Raw genomic sequence first — 21,950 nt, forward strand, 5'->3', positions numbered from 1 at the left:
TCAGTCACCAACTTTTCTTCTCTTTTCCCTTTTATCAGAATTCTTTTACTTTCATGGGTTCAATTATCATCACACTTAGCTTCTTAACTGTGTCTTATCATCACCTGACCATGGGGCTTGTCTGCTTGAATCGATCACTGCCCCGTTCAAATTCAAAGTGAGAGTGGGTAGGGGAGACAGACTTTAGCTGTGGCTCTTTCGCTAGGAACTGGCTGACCTTGGGCAAGCCCTCTCCTTCTTAATTGCACTTTCACACACAGTACAAGCCCCGTATCTCTCAGAGGCATTTATTCCAAGCTACTTGCAAGGTTTCCTTATCTCAGCACATTTCCTTTGTCACTTATGTAGCAGTTGATCACTTACATGGTTAGACAGAACTGACTTTCACTGGAGTTTGTTTTTTCAACAAAACCAGCAATTCCTTTAGGGCAGTCACAATACCCGACAAGGCGAAGCAGCATGGCCAAATGGAACTGTGTTCTGATTCTGTTGCTGTTCTTTATGTGTCAGGTAGGGCATCTCTTAACTCCCTCTTATGTAAGACATGCATAATAACCTATGCCTGTCTACTACCCAGAGCTACTGTGAGGACCAAATGTCAAACGTGAGATGGTGCTTTTGAAAATTGTAAGCATCTATGAATATATTGTGGCATCATTATTACCAATATTATTCACAGGACTGACTGGATAATAGCAGCTGCATAATACATACTTGGGGTACAGAATCCATGTAAAAAGTATGTATTAAACTTTGACTGCAATCATCTATACTAATAAAAGGGAAATATGCTAATTAGACCAGGAAGCCTCCTGGGAGACCTTCCCGACGTCCTTCCGGACAAAGCCATGGTGGCAGAGGCAGTTAGGGGCAATCAGGCTGGCAGGGGAGGGCAGGTGGGGGTGAGCAGGCTGACAGGGGGGTCAGTTGGGGGTGAGCAGGCCAGCAGCGGGGGGGGGGGCAGTTGGGGGCGAGCAGGCTGGCAGGGGGGGAAGTTGGGGACAAGCAGGCTGGGGGGGCAGTTGGGGGTGATTAGGCCAGCAGGGGGGGCAGTTAGGGGTGATCAGACCAGAATGGGGGGGCAGCTGGGGGTGATTAGGCCAGCAAGCAGAGTGATTAGGGGCAATCAGGCAGGCAGGCAGGCAGGCCAGCAGTTAGGAGCCAGTGGTCCCAGACTGCGAGAGGCAGTTTAGGCCCAATCCTGCAGGGATCCCTGTAGGATCAGGCATAAACCGGCAGTCAGACATCCCCCGAGGGGTCCCAAATTGGAGAGGGTGCAGGCTGGGCTCAGGGACATCCCCATGCATGAATTTTGTGCACTGGGCCACTAGTCTATCTATATATATATAAGCCTAAGCAACTGAACAGTCAACCAGTCGCTATGATGTGCACTGACCACTAGGGGGAAGATACTCACTGCACTCCCACAGCCAACCTCCCGGGATAGCCAATCTCCCATGGTCCCTCCCCCTGCTAGCCAGCCAACCTCCCATAGTCCCAATTGGCACCGATCACTGGCCAGGCCTAGGCACCCCATACATGCATGAATTCATGCACTGGGCCTCTAGTATATATATAAAAGGCTAATATGGAAAGTGTCCCCTCGGGATTTTGACCAGGAGACCAGGAGTTTGATCGCTTACTATGATGTGCGCTGATCACCAGGGGGCGGCATGGAATGAAGGAAGGCCCCTATTGGCCTTGATCACTGGCCAGGCCTACGGACCCTACCCATGCACGAAATTCATGCACTGCGCCTCCAGAATAAAATACATATGCAAAAATATATACACAAACTGTGGTAGTGTTCAAACAGTGCATATTTTCTATTTTCTACATGTTCTGTGGCAATGCTGTTGTACTGCTATCCTTAAAATTTAAAAAGAAATAAGAAGAAGCCAATGACATACAGATGTCATTTTAAAGAGCTACAGGTAAGCATAGAGTGTAGCTGACCACTTCACTGAATAACACACTGAGCGATACTCCACTCCACACACACAGTAAATACGGACACTACAATGTGACTTCCTCTGTGGGCCTCCAAGGGCTACAGCTACTAGTGCAAGGTGAGGGGGACAGGTGTCAGGATCTGCATGGTGAGGATTCACCAGCTCACCTCCCACTCTGCCAACACCATCACACGGCTCTTCTCATTCCTTCTCTACTTTCCTTGTTCCACAGCCTCATTTTTGCTGTTTGCTTCTAAATCCTGCTCTTAAATATTACACTCCACAAAACCAGGGGCATTGTAGCCACAGTCAACATGCCAATCAGCTATTTCAATATCCTTTACTCATTTTATTTTTGTCAAGGTACCAAAAGCAATCCACCAAGTGCTTTGCCAGTCTCCACTAAGCTATTGCTCATAAGATTAGAACCTTCAAGGTATTGCTCATAGGATTAGAACTGTGGTTGGGAAGGAAGGAAATAGCGATACCTCTCACACTTCTCTTCCAGAGCCAGTGACTAGCATGTAGCAGTTGCCCAGTGGCTGATAAATGAAAGAGTGACCCACAAAAGAAAGTCCTGAAATAGTGAAGAAATGATGGATTTAGAAACAGTAGAATGGTCTTAATTGCCACCGATTTGCTGTAATCTCGTTTCCCTATTTTTATTTGTAGAAATAGATGATCTACAATGTCTTTTTGCTCTAAAGTTCCATGCCTGCTCTGTTCCTTCTTTCCTGAGTTGGAGCTTCCCTTCAGAGTAAAGCAGCTAACTTGGTGCAGACAGTATGTACTTATCCTGGCTTTCAATGCAAAAAAAAAAAAAAAAAAAAATTAGAAGGGTAAGAGGAGGCAGAGGGAGAAAAATAACAAAAATGCAGATGGATGAGAAAAGGGTTGATGAGAATGAGTGATGAGTAAGCTTCAAAATTTCTTATGGTTTCAGGGAAAATAAGAATTTGCCAATCCCCAAGTGCAAACAGGATCTCAGGTCTTTTCTGTGGGTAAGAACTCCCAGGGCCCCACTAATACCAGTGGCTGAAGCGTAGTAGCGCCAGTGCAGAGGGTTCTGGGCTCCCACCCCTCCTTGCCCTTTCCCCAGAAGCCTTTGATGCTTAGGGCCTGGTGAGGGAGGCAGGAGAACCAACAGGCTTCCACCTGAGAGAGACCATTTGAAAGCAGACATGTGGGACTCCTGCCCTCAGCGAAGATTCAGCAACTCATCACAATGCAGGCACATTCTGCACGCTGAGATGTCCCACTCACTGGGGCTCAGCTGCTGGCCATGTGGCATAGATTCTTAGATAGCTCCAAAAACTGTGTTTTCTAAGATTTCCAATTGCACAGATTGGAATAGTGACAAGTCATAAAGGAGAAGCCTTTCAAGAAACAGGTGTGGTTTAGGTGCCAGAGATCCCAGATGCAGCGCTTCTCCCGGCGGCCTTCCTTTCAGGGCATCCTTGGTTATATCCATCGAATAAAAACTTATGTAGTGCTTACTATGCACAAGTAGTATTAGAAGAACTTTACAAATATGAACTCATTTAATCCTCACTACAGCTCCATGAGGTCATTACTACTGCTTTCCCATTTTACAGATGAGGAAATTGAGACATAGTGATGCTGAAGGCCACAAACTAGGAAGAAGCAGACTCTGGACTTAACCAATGCTTTCTCCTTACAGATTCTTTACTGTGCTACGTCACCTCTCTTGACTGCACTCCGGGCACCTATTATCCTTGTCAACTGAAAGTGCTGATTGAGCACTGGGACCAAATCCCCTCCTGTCCTGACCATTCAGAAGCCAGCAGGGGTTTCAGGCAGGACCAGTGAGCAGTTTGCACGGTTATGAATGCAAAGGGGAGCAAGGCAGGCAGCCAGGAGGAGCCTGGCTGAGGAGCAGTGTTGATAGGGATGGGTCAGCTCTGTGCTGCTATTAGGTGGTGACAGTCTTCCTTTGTACAAATGTGTCTTGTAATCATGGTCTTTGCAACAGGGAAGGGATTCAAAGGCAGAGTGCCGGGACAATGAAGAAGATGCAGCACGCTGCTCTCCTGGTTGGGAAGATGTCGGGGAGGAAAGCCAAGATCAATGCAGCACTCCAGAGACCAAGTGTGGGTCATGTGCAGGACTGACTGAGCAGGTGAAGAGGCTCAGGAAGAGGGCCCATTCTATATAATAAAAGCCTAATATGCTAAGTGTCCAGTCGACCGGTTGGCAGTTCAACCAATTGAAGCATAATATGTTAATGATATGCTAAGACTGCTCAACTATTTGCTATGATATGCACTGACCACCAGGGGGCATACAGTCAACGAGTTACTATGACATGCACTGACCACCAGGGGGCAGACCACCAGGGGCAGACACTCTGACCAGTAGGTTAGCTTGCTGCTGGGGTCCAGCTGATCAAAACTGGGTGAGATGGGCTAGACATGCTCTGGAGCCCTCCCATGGTCCCTTCCTGGCTGGCCAACCTCCTGTGTCTCTCCCCAGTCCTGATCATGCACCGGTGGTGTTCCTTGGCCTGGCCTGCGCCCTCTTGCAATCCAGGACCCCTCCAGGGATGTTGGAGAGCCAGTTTCGGCCCCATCTCACAGGCCAGGCCAAGGGACCCACTGGTGCATGAATTCGTGCACTGGGCCTCTAGTGTGGTAATAAGGCTGAACCACGGAGGTGAAGGGATAAGCAAGAACAAAGGGGTACAGAAGCCATTCTAAAGGAAGAATAGACCAATTCTCTGTGTGTGAAGTAGATGGAAAAAAGGAAAGTGAATTAAAAAAAAATTTTAGAGAAGTCTGGATGACTAGCAGAATAATGATACCAGAATTAAAGATTGTAAAGAATGAGAAGTACTGGCTCCAATATTTCAGAAATATTGGCTGTAAGGCCTTGGAAAGGCAGTGGGAAATACAGGGAAGCGTCAGGACACCTGGGCTGGGAGTCACTTTGTAGCCTGTCTTCTGCCTCTCTCTGTCCTACATGGTCCCAATGTGCATCTGTTGTTCCTGTCCCGTCCAGGAGTGCCCCTGCTGGGACTGTATGTGATGACTCTGCCTGTAGTCATCCCTCTACACAGGAAAAATGTCCTCAGCACCTAGCATACTCTCCTGCACATGCTAAATCTGCAACTGATACTTTTTGAAAGAACTGTAGACCTTTGAGAATGTTTATTGAATTATATCAAGTGACTCTGTTACTACATAGAGAGGATAAGTTTCATAGGTGAAATAGACTGGCCTTGGAGATTTGGTCAGTATCCTTGGCCTGTAGTGATTTATTCAAAGTTGGTAAGGAATATATACAGTGGCTAGTGAAAAAAACAATACAATCACTATGGGTATTTTACATCATTTTGGTCCCTAAAATGCATTTATGATTGTGTCATATTAAAGTAAAATAATTTCTTTACTATCTTAGATTAAAGAAGGTAAAAAGTTAATTTTCAATTTGTATCTATTATTAATGCTTTCAATATGTCTTTAATTTAATATTAACTTTTTTGAAAACCATAAGCTTATAAACTTTTCCCTTTTCTTTCTTTTCCAAAATTTAAAACAATTCTCTAGTTAACTTTAACTCTTAGTAATAACATTTCTTGGTTTTCTCATTGTAAATATATATATATATATATTCAATGTGGAAAATTTACAAAATATAAAAAGAAAATAAAAATAACTGAAATTCTACTACCCAGATATAAACACTATTAATATTTAAATATTTACCTTTTATACAGTTTACAGTTGTTTGTATGGAAAGCAATACAATAATCAATAAATAATAATATAAAAATAAACTCTGTTTTGCATACTCACAATTGTAAACTTACTTTTGCCCCACCCTATATTTCATATATAACCCACCACACTTAAACTGTGGTCTCAAGCTGGCAATTAAATGACTTTCATAGTTCTGTGACAGCTATGTTAAATAAAATCCATCTAAAAATAGAAAAAAAAGTGTCTTTGTGTCCCAGTAACTCCATTCATGATTTAAAGTGTAGGTTGTAGTATTTTATTTTTAGTTGTGTTATATGCCACTGTAGATGTTATTCAATGAAAAAATACACTTGATCTCAAAAACATCTGTGTGTTTCTCACCACTACGTAAGTGTCATCCACATTGCCATATCTATGCAAGTCCACTCCGTTCATAGCCTGAAAAAGTGCTGACATGAAAAATCTCCTCTACCAATAAAAATGAAGCAGCAACAGAAGAAAATAAAGTGAAATACTTTTAAATGTATTTATGTGCATCCAGAATTAGTCGGTTTGATTTATCTTATATGATACTGACTCTATTGCTGGTGAAGATTAATTGTATTACGGTGCTCTTGGCATGTTATTTTCCCAGTCCATTTCTCAGTATGATGTTTCTTATTTTTCTCTGCTACACAGCACCCACTATCATAATTTTCAGTTGCAGAGTTTACATTACTAATGGTAATATTAAAATTTAGAGTCTTTTTGACTTTTGTAGTGGTAAACTGGGTCATGAGAATAGATGGGATGCAATCTGATAAATGAGAAAGAGAGACATTTAATTATTATTAAAGTAAAATCAAATTTTACAAAGTTTGTAGGGCATGCTCTGAGATCTCAGTAAATATTAAATATTCTCCCCTTCCCAACAAAAAAATCCAATTCTCTCTCCTCACTGCCTTCTTGCAGATGCCGTGTGTGATAAATGTTCCAAGAACTGTGTGTTCTGGATTGCCGATGCATGGTGCCTGATGAATGAGGAATTTGAGGTCCTAAGTAGGAAATAGTATGACTAATGACAACGATGGTAATACTAATAGATAGGCTTACTGGGTGTTTGGTAGATACCAGGTTCTGGTACTTGTATCCATATTTTGCAAATGAAAAAGTTGAGGCACAAATAAGCTTCCTAAGCTAACGTACCTAAAATGTGGTGGTTCTAAGACTGGGCCCCAGGCGGTCAGACTCTGGAGCTATTAGTCTTTACTGCGTGTGTCTGAGGGAATCACAACTTTTTTACTTTGTTCAAGCCCCTTATCCCAACCAAGTCTTCTTCCTTATGGAGAGAACTGAAGCCAGTCTTTGTGGAGTTTCCTTTTCAGTATGTGCTATCTCTTCAATGGGCCGTTGCCCCATGAGGATAGTGACTGGGCTGTGATTGGATGTGCTCCCTAAGTCCATTTGGATGTGGATGGACATAGTTAGGAGTGGCTCATGTCAGTCATGCATACTCTCCAAATGAATGTGATTTCTTATGAACCAGAGCTTAAAATTAGTAATTGTATATTTTTCTCATTGGGTTAAGTAGCAACAAAGTTCAGCATTTAGACTGAATAAGGTCTCAGTTCAGTATGATCTGATTAGAATTTATTCAGCCTCCACCACTCTTCATTCATTAAATATTTATTGAGCACCTACTATAGAATAGGCTAGACCCGTGGTCGGCAAACTGCGGCTCGCGAGCCACATGCGGCTCTTTGGCCCCTTGAGTGTGGCTCTTCCTAAGCCTTAGGAGTACCCTAATTAAGTTAATAACAATGTACCTACCTATATAGTGTAAGTTTAAAAAATTTGGCTCTCAAAAGAAATTTCAATCGTTGTACTGTTGATATTTGGCTCTGTTGACTAATGAGTTTGCCGACCACTGGCTAGACAACAAAATTCTAAAGTGATTAATAGTGGTTGCTGCTCTCAAAGAATGTAAAAGTCTAGAGGATGGATAGGATGTAAAAAATATTAAAATACAGTGAGATAAAAGCTATGACAAGTGTTGGCCTCAGGTGCTACAGAAGCCCAGAGCAGCACCTACCCTGGACTGGGGCAGAGAGTGGGCAGCAGTTACTCCCTGTGTAGTCCACAGACTGGTAGCATCAGTCTCATCTGGGAGCTCAGTAGCCAGACCTTCCCAATCTTAAACTCTAGGGTGGAGCCCAGCAATCTGTGTTTTAAGAAGCTCTCTGATTCTGTTCTTTACTAAAGTTTGTGAAGTATTGCCTTTGAAAATGTAAGACTCGCAGGTACATAACAATTAGTCAAGAACACATACATCAAATTAAAATCTGTAAAATAAGAAAGTTGGATGAGGTGACCTCTGTCACCTCTATTCTAACTTTCATAGTATGTAGGATTAATGCACAGCAAAATGAACTGGAATGAAATGTGCTTATCTTCAAGATCCCCTGCAGATCATATACAGAAGGAGTGTTTGCATCACTTACCTAACCAGGCCAAACAGACTGGCAGAGCTGTCTGAGGCTGCTAGAAGTTCTATGTCAATTCATCATCAAGCTAATGTATGACAAGTGTACCCATCTGCATAGGCTTACACTGTGTGAGATTCTGTAAGGCACACATACACAACACCTCCCCAAGGCACTTAGATCTGAGCTGAAGATAGACCTATCATAATTGGGCTGTTTAGAATGTCTGCAATGATGATAATTACTGTGGGGATATGGAGGAAATGGTAATTGTTTGGGCTGATCTTATTGTAGAATAAGGCCCCAAGAAATAGGAATTGAGCTGGGCTTAAAAACAGGTGGAATTTGCATTGCACGCAAAAAGGATGACATGATAGATGGGAAGTGGAATTATCAATAAAAAAATCTAATTACTTAGAATTTTTAATGAATGGTGCAGTTAGCTGAATTCGACCTGTTGACTAAAGCCATTTATTCAACATAACCAGGCCAACAGTTATTCTGTTCTTACCCGGGGGGACAATTTGAATATTGTTATATAAAATAGCCAGGAACAATATGTAAGCTCCCAGCTGGGAGACGAACTGTGTCCGTGTTCGTGGGCATGTGTGTGTGTGTTAGTGTAGCGAGGGAGTGGGGGTTACACCTACCCAATTCAGGGGCTTCACACAGCCTGGAATTGTAGACCTTTCTCATAGTTTTAAGTCATCCCTCCCAAAGCTGGCAGGCAAAGAAATTGCCTGTGAAAATTAGATTCTGAAAGTCTCATAAACATAAGTGCTCATCAGCACACACTGAACAGTCTGGAAATTGCCCAAAGAAAGCCACTCTATAATCTCATGGGGAAGCTCACATAATAAACGCGATAGCGGTGCTGAGCATCACAGCCACAAATCTCCTCCACAAGGCCAATGCCAGGGTCGGGAAGTCTGAGGCATGTGGAATTTTCTTGATAGAAAATAATCAAATGAACAGAAATCTGGAAGTAGCTATTAATGGTTCCGACATTGGTCAGCCTTTCCAGGGGAACCTGCAGCATTTCGGAGCAGGACTACCAGAGACCTGGCGAGGGACCGCTTGTTGTCTCCCTGGGACTCTCACATGTCCACACGGCTGCAGACCAGACAGAGGGAGACTCCCTCGGCTCTGATGCTGGCACAGCTCAGAACTGCCGACCCATTTCTTCAGGAAAACCCTACTCTCTCTCTAGAACAAGCATGTCAAACTCAAAGGCTAACACAGGCCAAATAAACAAGGTTTAAGTTTATGTGGGCCGCAAAAAACCAAAAGCTTCCATTTTCATAGAAACGTAGGTTTATTTTGAAAAGTATAGTATATAAAAAAGAAAAGAACAAGAGCAATGATAAAATTAATGTTTTTTTCCTGACACTTGGCATCTCTTCTCTGCTACTATCTTTCCTACTTTGGGGGAAATCTTGTTCACAGAGATTACTTTCAAAACTGACCCAAGGTGAATGTCAGTAATTCTGGACCTGACAGGAGATTTATTTCCTTTCATAACTGTAAATAACTGCTCACATTGTTATATGGGCTGGGCCGCAAAAATATTTTTTGTGGGCTGCATGGGGCCCGTGGGCCGCGAGTTTGACATGTTTGCTCTAGAAAGAACAGAAGACGTGCGGGCCTTTTGCTTTTGAGAACAACTTTTCTCCACAGTTTTACTTTCGCTCTGTGTGAATTAGGAACACATAGGGGGGACTTACACCGAGGTGTTGTTTGCTCAAGTTCTGAGGTTTCGTGATGACCTAACTTAGATTTAAGTGTGAGGACAGCAACCTTCTTGGAGGTTTGATTACAATGTCATCACAGGCGGCCGCAAGCAAACGTGGTGTCTGGTGCCAGGGTGAGCGGCGGGGCTGGTTTCTGATCTTTAATCCTGGTGTCCCTCTGGGCCCCGTGGGCAGGGAGGTGAAGCTGGCGGCCCCGCCTGTCAGACCCTGCGGAGGGAGGGGTCATGGAGAGGCGGCCCCAGCAGAGCTGGGAAGACTTTTGAGGCTGAACGATTAGAACACCTTTCACTTTATTGTGGATGTTTGCATATATTTATTTTGAAGTCTAACCTTTGTAGTTTCCCCCAGGAAGCCTACTAATATTTTATTTGCAGATTAACACCTGAGCTTTGAGCTTCAAATTTGAGAACCTTACTTTTGGCTCAAGTTTGCACTACGTGTTTATACTGGGGCAGGCGATTTCCCTAGCAGAGTGGCCGAGGTGCAGAGACGGTGAAAGCCCTCGCTTCTTGACCTGCTAGGGTTGACCTGGAAGTGCTGGCGGGCCCAGCACAGAGCAAGCCGGAAAACTCTTCCTGCTGCCGTCTTGCCTGCCCTCGCCCTTTTCTTCTTTCTCACCTTCCCACCTACTTTCCTGCTTTGTCATCTTCCTACACATTTCCTCAAAGAAATGCCACAGCTCAGTGCGTCATGTGGCAACATGACGGATGAGCTCCGGCGACGAGCAGTGTGCGGAAACTGCCTGCCCTTTGCTGCACTGCCTAGTCTCCCAGGAGAGCCAGGCGCTGAGCTGAGCCCCTGAGGAAGGCCAGGGGCACAGCAGGTGAGCGGAGCAAGGCAGGGCCAGCCCTGGCTGCTACATTTCATACCTCTCCCCTCCCGGGCTCCCCTGTGGTCGGCAGAAACCAGGCGTGTGGCAGTCACTGTAGAATGTTTAATATTGTAAACGACGACAACCACCATCCAGAAAGCCCTATGGCTTCTGAGTAAACTTACAGAACTATCAAGAGCAGGTTCACCTACTGGTGGGTCTTTGTTCCTTGCTGTTTTCTAATTTTTAATCCTCCTGACGCTCCCTACTGTCTTCCAGGGGCACTAGGAGAAAATTCTGCTTCTGTCCACCTTTTGGGTTCTTGGCTTTTTAAATAAATGCTCCTAAACTTTTTTCCTGTTCACTTTTGCTCAACATACCAGGCAGTGCTAAGCTGTATCTCTTGGGAGGCAGGGATGCTGTGACTGAGACTTCCAGGTTTATTCGACTTTAAAATTATTCCTTGCACTCAAGGCACATCTGTATGTTTATGTATGCCTCTCTTGTTGATGCTTTAGAGCTTGCATGCATTTTCTTGGCCATCTTAGAAATAAAACCTTAATGTTCGTTTGGGGCTAGAACTCGTTTTGTTCTTTTACTTGCTAACTCTTTCATGTATTCTCTTGAGAGGGAAGACAAGCCCCTTTGGGTCTCGGTGGCCTGGGTCACTGAGCCTTGGTCTGGGATCCCCCAGGGCACAGGCTCCACAATCCCTGGACCAACAAGGAGACTGATCTGCAGTTCCCAGCACAAAATCCTAAATGGCACATCTCAGCATTGTTCTAAATTATTTACCACGTATATATAATTCGCCTTTTCCTTCAGAATTCAAATATTCTTGGGAGTTATTTTCCTGTCCTGTGGAGGAACTTAGAATCCTCTCTATGTAGTACTACCCCAGACATTATTATTGGCTGTTTATTTCATCACTTACCAGGTAGGGGTTGAGCTTGGATCTTTTAAAAGAAGCAGTGGATCTCCCTCTATCTCTAAATCCCAATCCAGTGGAAGGGCTTCTCCATTTAAAAAGTGCTTAAATGCCCGCCCAGTGTGGCTCAGTGGTTGAGTATCGACCTATGAACCGGGGGGGTCACAGTTTGATTCCTGGTCAGGCATGAGCCCGGGTTGTGGGCTCAAACTCCAGGGTGGGACGTGCAGGAGACAGCTGACCAATGATTCTCTCTCATCATTGATATTTCTCTCTTTCTCACCCTCTCCCTTTCTCTCTCTCTCTAAAATCAATATCCTATATAATAAAACCCTAATATGCAAATTGACCAAACGATAGAATGACTGGTTGCTATGACGCACTCTGACCACCAGTGGGCAGACGCTCAACACAGGAGCTGCCCCCTAGTGGTCAGTGCACTCCCACAGGGGAGCACTGCTCAGCTAGAAGCTGGGCTCACTGCTGGCGAGCACAGTGGCAGAGGCGGGGAGCGAGCCTAGACGAGCAGGCAGACATCCCCCAAGGGGTCCTGGACTGCGAGAGGGTGTAGGCCAGGCTGAGGAACCCTCCTTCCCCCCAGTGCACAAATGTCAGGCACCAGGCCTCTAGTATATGTATAAAGTGCTTAAATGGTGTATGAATTAGCTAATGCATTGTTAAAGAATATTCATTGCATACTATCTGTGACAGCAAAAACAAATATTATTTTAAAGTCCCATGGAAGGGACTGATTAAATAAACTGCAAACTGCGGCACATCTGTGGCATGAAGTATTAGGCACTCATTAAAAAATCATATTAAGAAAACATTTAATAACATGAGAAAACGCTCATGATTTATTAGGGAAAAAGTCTAGGCTATAAAACTTCCCATATGATATGCTGTAAATTTGGTAAAAATATATATATATATTTGCACAAAGACAAAGATGAAGGAAATACAAAGAAATGGAAGCACTGATTTTTAAGAGGTGAGACTGCAGATGTTTATTTTTCTTTATATTTTTCTGCACTTGCCAAATTTTTCACCCCCAAACATGGTACTGTTAGGATAAGAGCATTTATTTGTATGTATATTGGATCCATAAAAATTACAATCATCCATTCTAATTGATTGCTTTTGCTTCTGCATCAGGTAGGATCCTCATGAACCGTTTGGGGGAAGTACAGTCTGCAAAATGGAACACGCTCGTCTCAATCTTAGCTTTAGCCCTATAGGTACCAGGTTCATGCAGACCATCTCCCAGGGAGCTGGCATTCGCGTCTCCTCCTGCTTTTCTTAAACCTGGCCTAGGGGAAAAAGGTATTTTCACTTCTCTAAACCCAACCAGTCAGCTTTATTAAACATGTGCTCATCCTGTTACATGCTCCAAATTCACTAATGGCAAGCAGGCCTTACCAACTCCTGTGCTGACACTAAGGGCAGACTGTAGCCCCAGGTTCCAGCTGTGGAAACACATTGTCAGCAGCAGGGAGGCTCCTGGTGAGGAAACCTGTCCTGAGTGTTTCCTGGAAACCAGAGCACTAACCATGAAGCCAGCCCCTGCTTCACGCAGCTCCCTCGCTTCCTGCGGGAACGTGGGGGCCCTAGCAGGGTCTCCCCTAGTCATCAACCTTTCCAAGGGGGCTGGGCTGGGGTGTGAGTGGGTTTCTCAGATGGGATTTTGGGTCTCATAGCAGAAAACATGGTTAACCAGCTGGAAAAGCCCAGCTGCTGGGGGCAGATTTAGAGAGTGGAGGTGGGGAAGGAAGCATCAGTGGCAAAAAACAATAATTTACAGGAGCTGTAACTAGAGAAAAGGCCAACTTCGAGGTATGAGCATTTAATATGGTAGCAGGGTCGTATATTAAAGGGTAAAGGAAATATTAGTCCATGAAAAGTCTACCCTATTGATTTCAGACATGTACAAAGCAAGGGTAACCTCAGGCATTGACAGACACGAATCCATCCTCCCCTGAAGGAAGACACAGTGGCTTTTCAGAGGGTCTTATACCCTACACACCCGCACATTGCACCCAACTCCCATCAGACTCTCCTCTCCACAGAGCCAGTCCTTCCAATAAAGGTCTTGTCTGCAGAGAGTTTTTGGAAACATGCAAACAAGCCCATTATTCCCACTGTATAACCGACAGGGACAGTGAGTCCCGATGGAACGAAACAGTGGACACGTTTTGGCTAGGACAGAGAGGCAGCCTCACCTGGGGCAGGAACCCCAAATCTCTAGAGCCCCGCCCAGCACCCGGCACGCGGGAGGCTGGAGCGATAGCAATACCTAGCATGCACCGCTCACATTGCCCTGTACGCACCGCTCACATCGGCCCTAGGAGGCAGGTGTGAGTATTACTTCATTTTAGACATGAGAAAACGGTGCTCAGGGTCACCCAGACAGTAACCGGCAGAGCCAGGGCTGAAACCAGGCCACTTGGCTCTCAGGTCTGCTCTGAAGCTTATACTCTGTCCTCTCCTTCAGTGGGTACTTGTTGATCTACTGAGCACAGTTGTACGGCAGGCTGTGGGGGAACACAAGCTGAGGGGCTCGGTAGAGGCCGGGGACAGAAGGAGATGGTGAGAAGAGAGACAGGCAGGGGCTGGGAGCACGGTGACATTGCAGCCTCGCACCACAGTGTCTGCCGGCTCATCCTCCGCCCTCTCTCCTGCTCCCTCCTGCTCCCTCTGACAGAGCCTGTGGGATCGGGAGCAGCAGGTGCGAATCCTGACAGGAGGTGTTCCTTACTGTCTCCTCTACTCCTCCTACAGTTCAAGGTCGGGTCTCCCAAGAGCAGGGGGCAGGTGGCCACAGGAGGAAAGGATAGAGCCTGCGTGGTGTTTGCCCTTTAAGGATGTGGTCCTATTTCCTGGTGGGGATTTTTCTTTTTCTTCCTCACCTTGTTTAATACATTCGTATGTATTCTTAAATCACGTGCTTACCTGCCTAAAACAGTGATTTTTCAACCGTTTTCATCTCATGGCATATGTAAACTAATTACTAAAATTCTGCAGCACACTAAAAAATACATGTTTTGCAGATCTGACAAAAATAGGTATAACTTTGATTCATTCATGTTGTGTTGGCTGTTGTCTTTTCTTTCTCCCTTTCCTCTCCTTTCCTTTCCTTTCCTTTCCTTTCCTTTCCTTTCCTTTCCTTTCCTTTCCTTTCCTTTCCTTTCCTTTCCTTTCCTTTTTTTTGGACAGTCTAAGGGAAAAGAGGGCAGTGTCCCTGACTGAAAAGCCAGGTATTGAATATTTTAAAAATCCTCACACACACTGGTTGTAAATCACTGGACTACAGGATGAAAGCCACATTTGAAACTGGGCAAAACACTGCACTTGCGGGTTCTGCCACAGACACCATTAAACTGCGTGGCTGACAGGAGCTTGCTGCTGCTGCGTGCTAAAGCTGAAGAATGCTCCTCACACAGCATTTCTCCCGCTCACGCCTCACATCTTTACTCCTCCAGGTTTAAAGACATCTCTCATGGAGGCAAAGTGAAAAACTGAAATCTTTTCTCTTTTGTGTGCTTATTGTGGGGCGGAAAGGGTTTTTAATTGACAGTGGTAACCTTCCTCATCACAGATTAACCCTCTTTACAGACTGCAAGTGATTTCTCTGACCACAGTGTGTGGCCTGAATTGTGCAAGTAGCGAGTATGGCAGTGATGGCGAACCTTTTGAGCTCAGTGTGTCAGCATTTTGAAAAACCCTAACTTAACTCTGGTGCCGTGTCACATATAGAAATTTTTTGATATCTGCAACCATAGTAAAACAAAGACTTATATTTTTGATATTTATTTTATATATTTAAATGGATTTAACAAAGGAAAATCAACCAAAAAAATGAGTTCGCGTGTCACCTCTGACATGCATGTCATACATTTGCCATCACTGGAGTATGGGGTGGCAGCTCTCCTGCAGCAGAAACAGGGTGGAAGCAGAGAGAATTCACGGGAATCTCTTAGACCAGACTGGCCTGTACATTGAAGGCTGAGGCTGCCACTTCACCTGACTCCTCCCACTTGTTCCTACAGTCCTCGCGTCCTCTCCCTTCCCCTCCACTTTTGCACCAAACATACACACGTTAGGATCACAGATGGAGGTGCCTCTGGGAGGAAGGTCACCAAAAATGATCCCAGAAAAGATAATGGGGACTTTATCTTTTCTTAACTTAAGATTTTGATATCCACTATGCATAATTGCCAGGGACCAGGCTACGTATTCAGCACCTCTGGGGACTGGAAGACTGCTCAGTGATGGAGATGAAACAACAACACATAGCTTTGCTTTTAAGGGAAAAAAAAATTGGATCTGGAATAACGGAACTCAGGAACTGTGGTAAAGGCTAGTTTTAAACTTGGGTCCACTTCAAAGGTTGAACCGCCCACTGTCATAATATGTCCAGTTCCACACACAAAGAAGACCCTGTGTAAAATCAGAGAGTGCAGTCCTCTTGCAAGCAAGGCCTCTGCGGCTGATCGCAGTGCCTGGCTCTCACGGTTGGGAGTAGTCTTCCCCTTTTCTTATGGGCACGGGCTTCCAAAAGATCTGTCATGTGGGGACAAAGGTGGGCCTCCTGAGGGTGCCTCTGTGTGGGGACCTCAAAAACACCAAACAAGGTGGTCAGATACTGTGGGTGCTCAATAAAATGTAAAAAAAAAATAGAAGAGCAATAGTAACCGACCAAATCTAGATTAGCTGGCATCCTGTAAGCTTCCCAACTCTCTAGCCAGCGGTTCTCAATCTGTGGGTCGCGACCCCTTTGGCGGTCGAACGACCCTTTCACAGGGGTCGCCTAAGACCACCCTGCATATCAGATATTAACATTACGATTCATAACAGTAGCAACATTACAGTTATGAAGTAGCAACGAAAATAATGTTATGGTTGGGTCACAACATGAGGAACTGTATTTAAAGGGCCAGAAGGTTGAGAACCACTGCTCTAGACTAAGGCAAAGGTTGTTTGTAAACTGCAGGACTCAACATGTCATGTAGAGGCTCCCTCCAGGACAACTAATGGATTCCACAAGTGAGCATCTGCCACGCTGATGTTCTGAATGCTAACGACTCTGTGAGTCTGAAGCTGCCTGCCAGACTTCATGGCACAGCGACTGGCACGCAGAATGCCCCGGAAGCACATGTGAGAGATGCAGACTGAGGTTAATGGGCATGTTAATTACGGCATATTGTTCATAATAGCTAAAAATGGGAGTTAAATGCCTACCACATAGCTGAGTCGCTCTACTAGTTCATACCTACGTTATTCAGCTATTAAGAATCATGTCTTCGAGGAACATGTGGTGACCAGGAAAAAACTTATGCTATAATGAGAAATCAAAAAGGTACAAACTTGAAGACAATGGTAATATTTATTTATGGCTTTTCCCTCCGGTCATATACATGCACATGGCAGAAACGAACTAAAATAAAATATTCATAGTGGTTATCTTTGAGTAATGAGAAACTAAATTACTTCTCCTTATCTCTGTATTCTTTTCTGTAATTTTTTAAGTTTCATACAAAGTTTTCCTTTCTACTTGTACAATAATATAGTTTTTAAAAACCAATTGTCAACTCTCACAAGAATACCCAGCTATACTGGCACCAATCTACTGTGTAATTATTTATTAATAAATGATAATATAGTGAATCCCTACCCTCATATGTGAATAATTATGCACACACAAAAAAAATCTATTTGTCTCAATCATAACCTCTGGGCCAGAGGCTTTCAGCCTTAAGATCTGCATTAAAATGTATCTTGTCAAAGTACTGCCTACTACTAGTATATTAAATTCCGCTGAGTACATACCCCGGGCCAGGGGTTTATCTATGTGCATTCATTTAACACACTTAAGGATGAGGAAGGTGAAGTTCAAAAAAGATCATATAACTTGCCATGGTCATAAGGCTGTTTCGTGATCAAAACAGATTCAAACCCTCTCCTCTCAGTCTGGTTTGAAAGCCTTGGCTCATTCGACCACCACAGGGCTGGTGGAAACTTCAGATGGCACCGAGACTTCATTTCAGACATTTAAAAATATCCTCACACAATATTTTGCTAGCATCCCCAATGTGTGGCCCAAATAAGTGATTTTTGTTTCTTTTCTTTCACATAACCCTAGAGGAGGTGTTAGGGAAACTGTGCAAAGGAGACAACATCACAGACCAGGAAGAGGACACATGAACAATTTGCCTACTGGGAACCCCTGAGGAAGCAGGTTGTAGACGCAGCCCGGCCTCTGCAGTGGAGACTGGCAGGTGCTGCTGGTTCTGCGGCTCCACAAGTATCTCACCTGCCGTTGGTCAAGGTGCTGCCCCTCTCCTACCAGACCTGAACCCCATCTCTCAGCAGTCAGGTCTTTGGGTTGGTTACAAAGCCCACATCATGGACCCAAAAGAGCTATTTTTAAAATCTAAAAATGTTCCTTCAAAAAGGCCAAAGCCCTCAAAGAGGATCTCCTTTAACTTTTCCCATCTATGTATGTAAAAGCCTAAGTGACCGTCCGACTGGTAGCTATAATGCACAATGACCACCAGAGGGCAGATGCTCCAACCGATAGCTATGATGTGCACTGACCACCAGGGGGCAGATGCTCAACGCAGCAGCTGCCAAGCTGCAGTGACTTGGCAGCTGTGGTTCTTGGGTGACACACCTGGAACCAGAGAGGAGGGAGCCCGATTTGCGGGTGGGTCACCCAAGAGCCGCCCTCTCGAAATCCAGGACCCCTTGGGGGATATCGGAAAGCCAGTTTTTGGCCCGATCCCCACAGGCCAGGCCAAGGGATTCGTGCACCAGGCCTCATAATAAATGCCTTTCAACATTCCTCAAAACAGAGCCTCAGGGCTAGATATGTGTCATCTAATTTAATTCAATCAGCAGACAAGATTATAGTGGTAACAACATCCTACTCAGGTAGAGCCTCACAATGACCAGGTGCTTCCACATCCTTTAGCTCCTTTGCTTCTCACACTAAGCCTCAAGGAAGGAAAGACAGGCAATATTACCTACAATTTATAGACCGAGGAGTTAAGGCAGACTGCCACTTTCTCTGGCCCATTGGATTACCCAGCAGCTTCCTTGGAAGGCACAGAGAGCCTGGCTCGGGGGAGTGCATACCAAGCTGGGGTTGAGCATATGGCAGCAGTGTGTCCCTGAAGCCAGGATCCTGAAGAAGATTTTTAGGGTAAGAATGGGGGTAATGAAACACTGAGGTGGGAAGACATCTCTACTTAGGGCACAGTGTCTCCTATGGGGATCTCCAAATGAATGGCTTCCTCCTCAAGCTTCCTATTTTCTCAGTTCTATCCATTCGTCAAAGTCAAACACAAATGCCATAGACCCACGAAGCATTCTTCATTATCCAGCACAAAGAAACCTCAGTACTAATACCTTAAGGTTTTCATGTTCTTCAGCTCATTACATCATGATACGTTTTTGAGGTTTTGTCATTCATTTTACAAATGTGGAAAAGGAAGCTCAGAGATTTAAGTAACTTGTCAAATTGACACAGGTAACAAGCAGCAAAGTCCGAATTTCAAACTACATCATGTCATAGTGGCCTCACCTTCCTGTACACTTACCCCATCTTATATATTGCCCATGTGTTCCTTAACTCCTCAACTGCTTCACAAGTTCTTTGAGGGCAGACAGCAAGCCTTACAATTATTTTTGTTTAAAAAAATGTTTAATCCTCACCTGAGTGTGTGTGTGTGTGAATATATATATATAGAGAGAGAGAGTGGAAGGGAGGGAGGGAAGGAGGGGGAGAGAGATAGAGATAGATAGAGATAGAAATAGAGATAGAGATATAGAGATAAATAGATTTTGATGTGAGAGAGACACATAGATTGGTTGCCTCTTCCACATGCCCTGACTGGGGCCGGGGATCTAACCTGCAACCCAGGTATATGCCCTTGACCAGGAATTGAACCCAAAGACCTTTGATATGCAAGGCAACTCTCTAACCACTGAGCACACCAGCCAGGGACTAATAATTCTTTGTAAACTACTCCCTCCCTGGTACCTAGCAGAGCTCCATGTATACAGTAAGGTCTGAATAAGCATCACATGTTAACTATCTGTTTGGTGGGAACAGTAATTAATAAGAGGGGATTTCTGGTACTCTGAATGTCAGGCTCTCTGCTGTATAAAATTAAAACAAGCGAAAACATGAAATGAATCATTTCTCCCAGCTCTAGTTAATCAGCATTGATTACCATGTCTGATTCTGTGGTATGTGAAAATAACTGCTTAGTAAGCATTTCTGTGATGAGGGTAATCAGATACATACAGATATCAGAGATATTTTAAAAAAGACAAAAAAGAAAAAAAACCAACACAAGACCATCAAACATATGGAGAGACAATGATCCACATGGTATAATATTGCACCTGAAACTGAAGAACTTCCAAGGCAAAGAGAGCACTTGATAATTTGGGGCAATTTAAGGAACACAAAGAGAGGCAGTCAGGCTGCTAACTGGGGCCTTGTACCATGATGCCTGTATCAAGAAGACAGATGCATCGTGCTATTGTTGTGGGTCTGACACAGAAGAGGGGTACACTTTTCCGGGCTTTTATGGGAGAAACAGTTTGCCCTGATACCTCCTCAACATAGCAATCATTTCATTACCATCTGCATTGACAGGCAAATTGAATAAATATACATGCAATGTCTTACTTATTAACCTGTTGGGTCTCATTCTATCTGGCCTCCCAACACATCATTAGTTTATAGCTTTGGAAATATAAAGGGCTCAAACAAATTCATTGAGATTAGAATTTTTATGGTAGAGATTAGGTCAGGTACTTACACGTTGGCATCCTGTAACCTGAGCTACCAATAGCAATGCCTATCTACTATATTTGATTGTCGAAACAAGGACAGTGATCTTAATAAGCCACGGAGAGGCAGGAGTTCTGATTTCCTTTGTGTTATAAATACAATGCCACATTCCCATGAGCATTCAACCAACATCAATTAAGAAAGAAGAACAAATACCAGGTTTAGGGTACCTACATTTGTATCCTCATGGCTGTGGCCATTGGTCTCCACCAATTCCTTGGTACCTTTTAACTGCAAATTAAAAAAACCAAAAACACAACACACCAAGTGAATAAGCAAGCATATCTATTAAGTGTATATCATCTTATTAACTCTGGTTCGTCTGAGGTTGCACTTTATAAAACTTCCAAGGAGGAAAAACACAGACGGGCCCATAATTCTAATGAGTCTTCCTTGGGTCAGTTTGAGACCAATATTTTATGAAACTTGATGGCTGGCAAAAATAAATGGATCTTGTTCATTATTTTTTAAATAACAGGATTTGAAAGCAATTCCATAGGCATAAAATGTACAAAAATTGGTTCTTAAGAATAAAAAATGATTTCATTTTCCAGTTGCATTGCTATTAATTTAAGCCCTGCAGTGCTTGCAAGCTGCCACCAGCAAAATGATGTGATAGTAACGGTGACTGGTGAAGGGTGGTTGGCTGAATAAGCCACGGAGCTACTGTCATGTCCTCTGTGAACATGTTTCAATGGCTGACATGGTGTCTGGAGGCCTAAAAGAAGATGGTTTGCTTCTTTTCGTAAAGGAAGAACTGGGAAGACAGCTCCTTGGTCACTGAGGCATTAGCAGAAAAGCTATTTTGGACAGTGAACATTTGAAAACACTACTCCCTAGACTCGCTCTCTCCGAGGATTATGAGAAATCAGCTGTTACCAGAGTTCTGGAACCTTTAATTGGCATTTTATCCTAGCCTGATTCAAAGCAGACATATGGAGGCAGAGAGCAAGGGCAAAGGGTGAGCAGGCCTTGCAGCTGTTGCCAGTATTTCTTCCTGGCTTATTATGCTTCGAAGCAGCACCTTCTGTGCCATTTTTAATGCCTGAAATAAAGAATTCATGGTGAGAAATAAATGCTTAAAGTTTGAAAGAAAATAAATGCATATATACCATCTCTGTGCTTGATTCGAACACTGGTTTTCATGGCTACTTGTATACATTAAAATGAAAGCTTCATTATATTTTTAAGGCAATCTCAGACTCTAAGCAAGAAAGACATATGTTCTTTGTGCCAAGAGAGGGGCTTTGCCAAAGCAATGGCGACTGGAAGACAGTGAGTGTGGGGAAGCTGGTTATGGTTCATGTCCACATCTCTCCCATTTATGAAAAAAACTGCCCACAATGCGTCGGGGCCACATCATTGATGTTTGTACATATAACAAGTATAAGGGAGCATGGGCAAAGGGTGACATCTATGAAAAGAAAAGGGCGCGCAGTGATAAAGTGCTATCTATTGTCAGTG

General features: G+C 44.0%; 1 protein-coding gene across 3 annotated transcripts in view; it reads right to left on the bottom strand.

The window, feature by feature from the left end:
- Positions 1-21,950, bottom strand: part of ENOX1 (ecto-NOX disulfide-thiol exchanger 1) — a 593,708-nt gene that overhangs the window by 36,805 nt on the left and 534,953 nt on the right. For all 3 annotated transcript variants that reach the window (XM_081082747.1, XM_081082748.1, XM_081082749.1), the window contains one exon: positions 20,661-20,717. In XM_081082747.1, coding sequence (XP_080938873.1) covers positions 20,661-20,717 — 57 coding nt within the window. The remainder of the gene's footprint in view (positions 1-20,660; positions 20,718-21,950) is intronic.

This window comes from Myotis nattereri, assembly GCF_964212035.1.
Source record: "Myotis nattereri genome assembly, chromosome: 2".
Taxonomy (NCBI): Eukaryota; Metazoa; Chordata; class Mammalia; order Chiroptera; family Vespertilionidae; genus Myotis; species Myotis nattereri.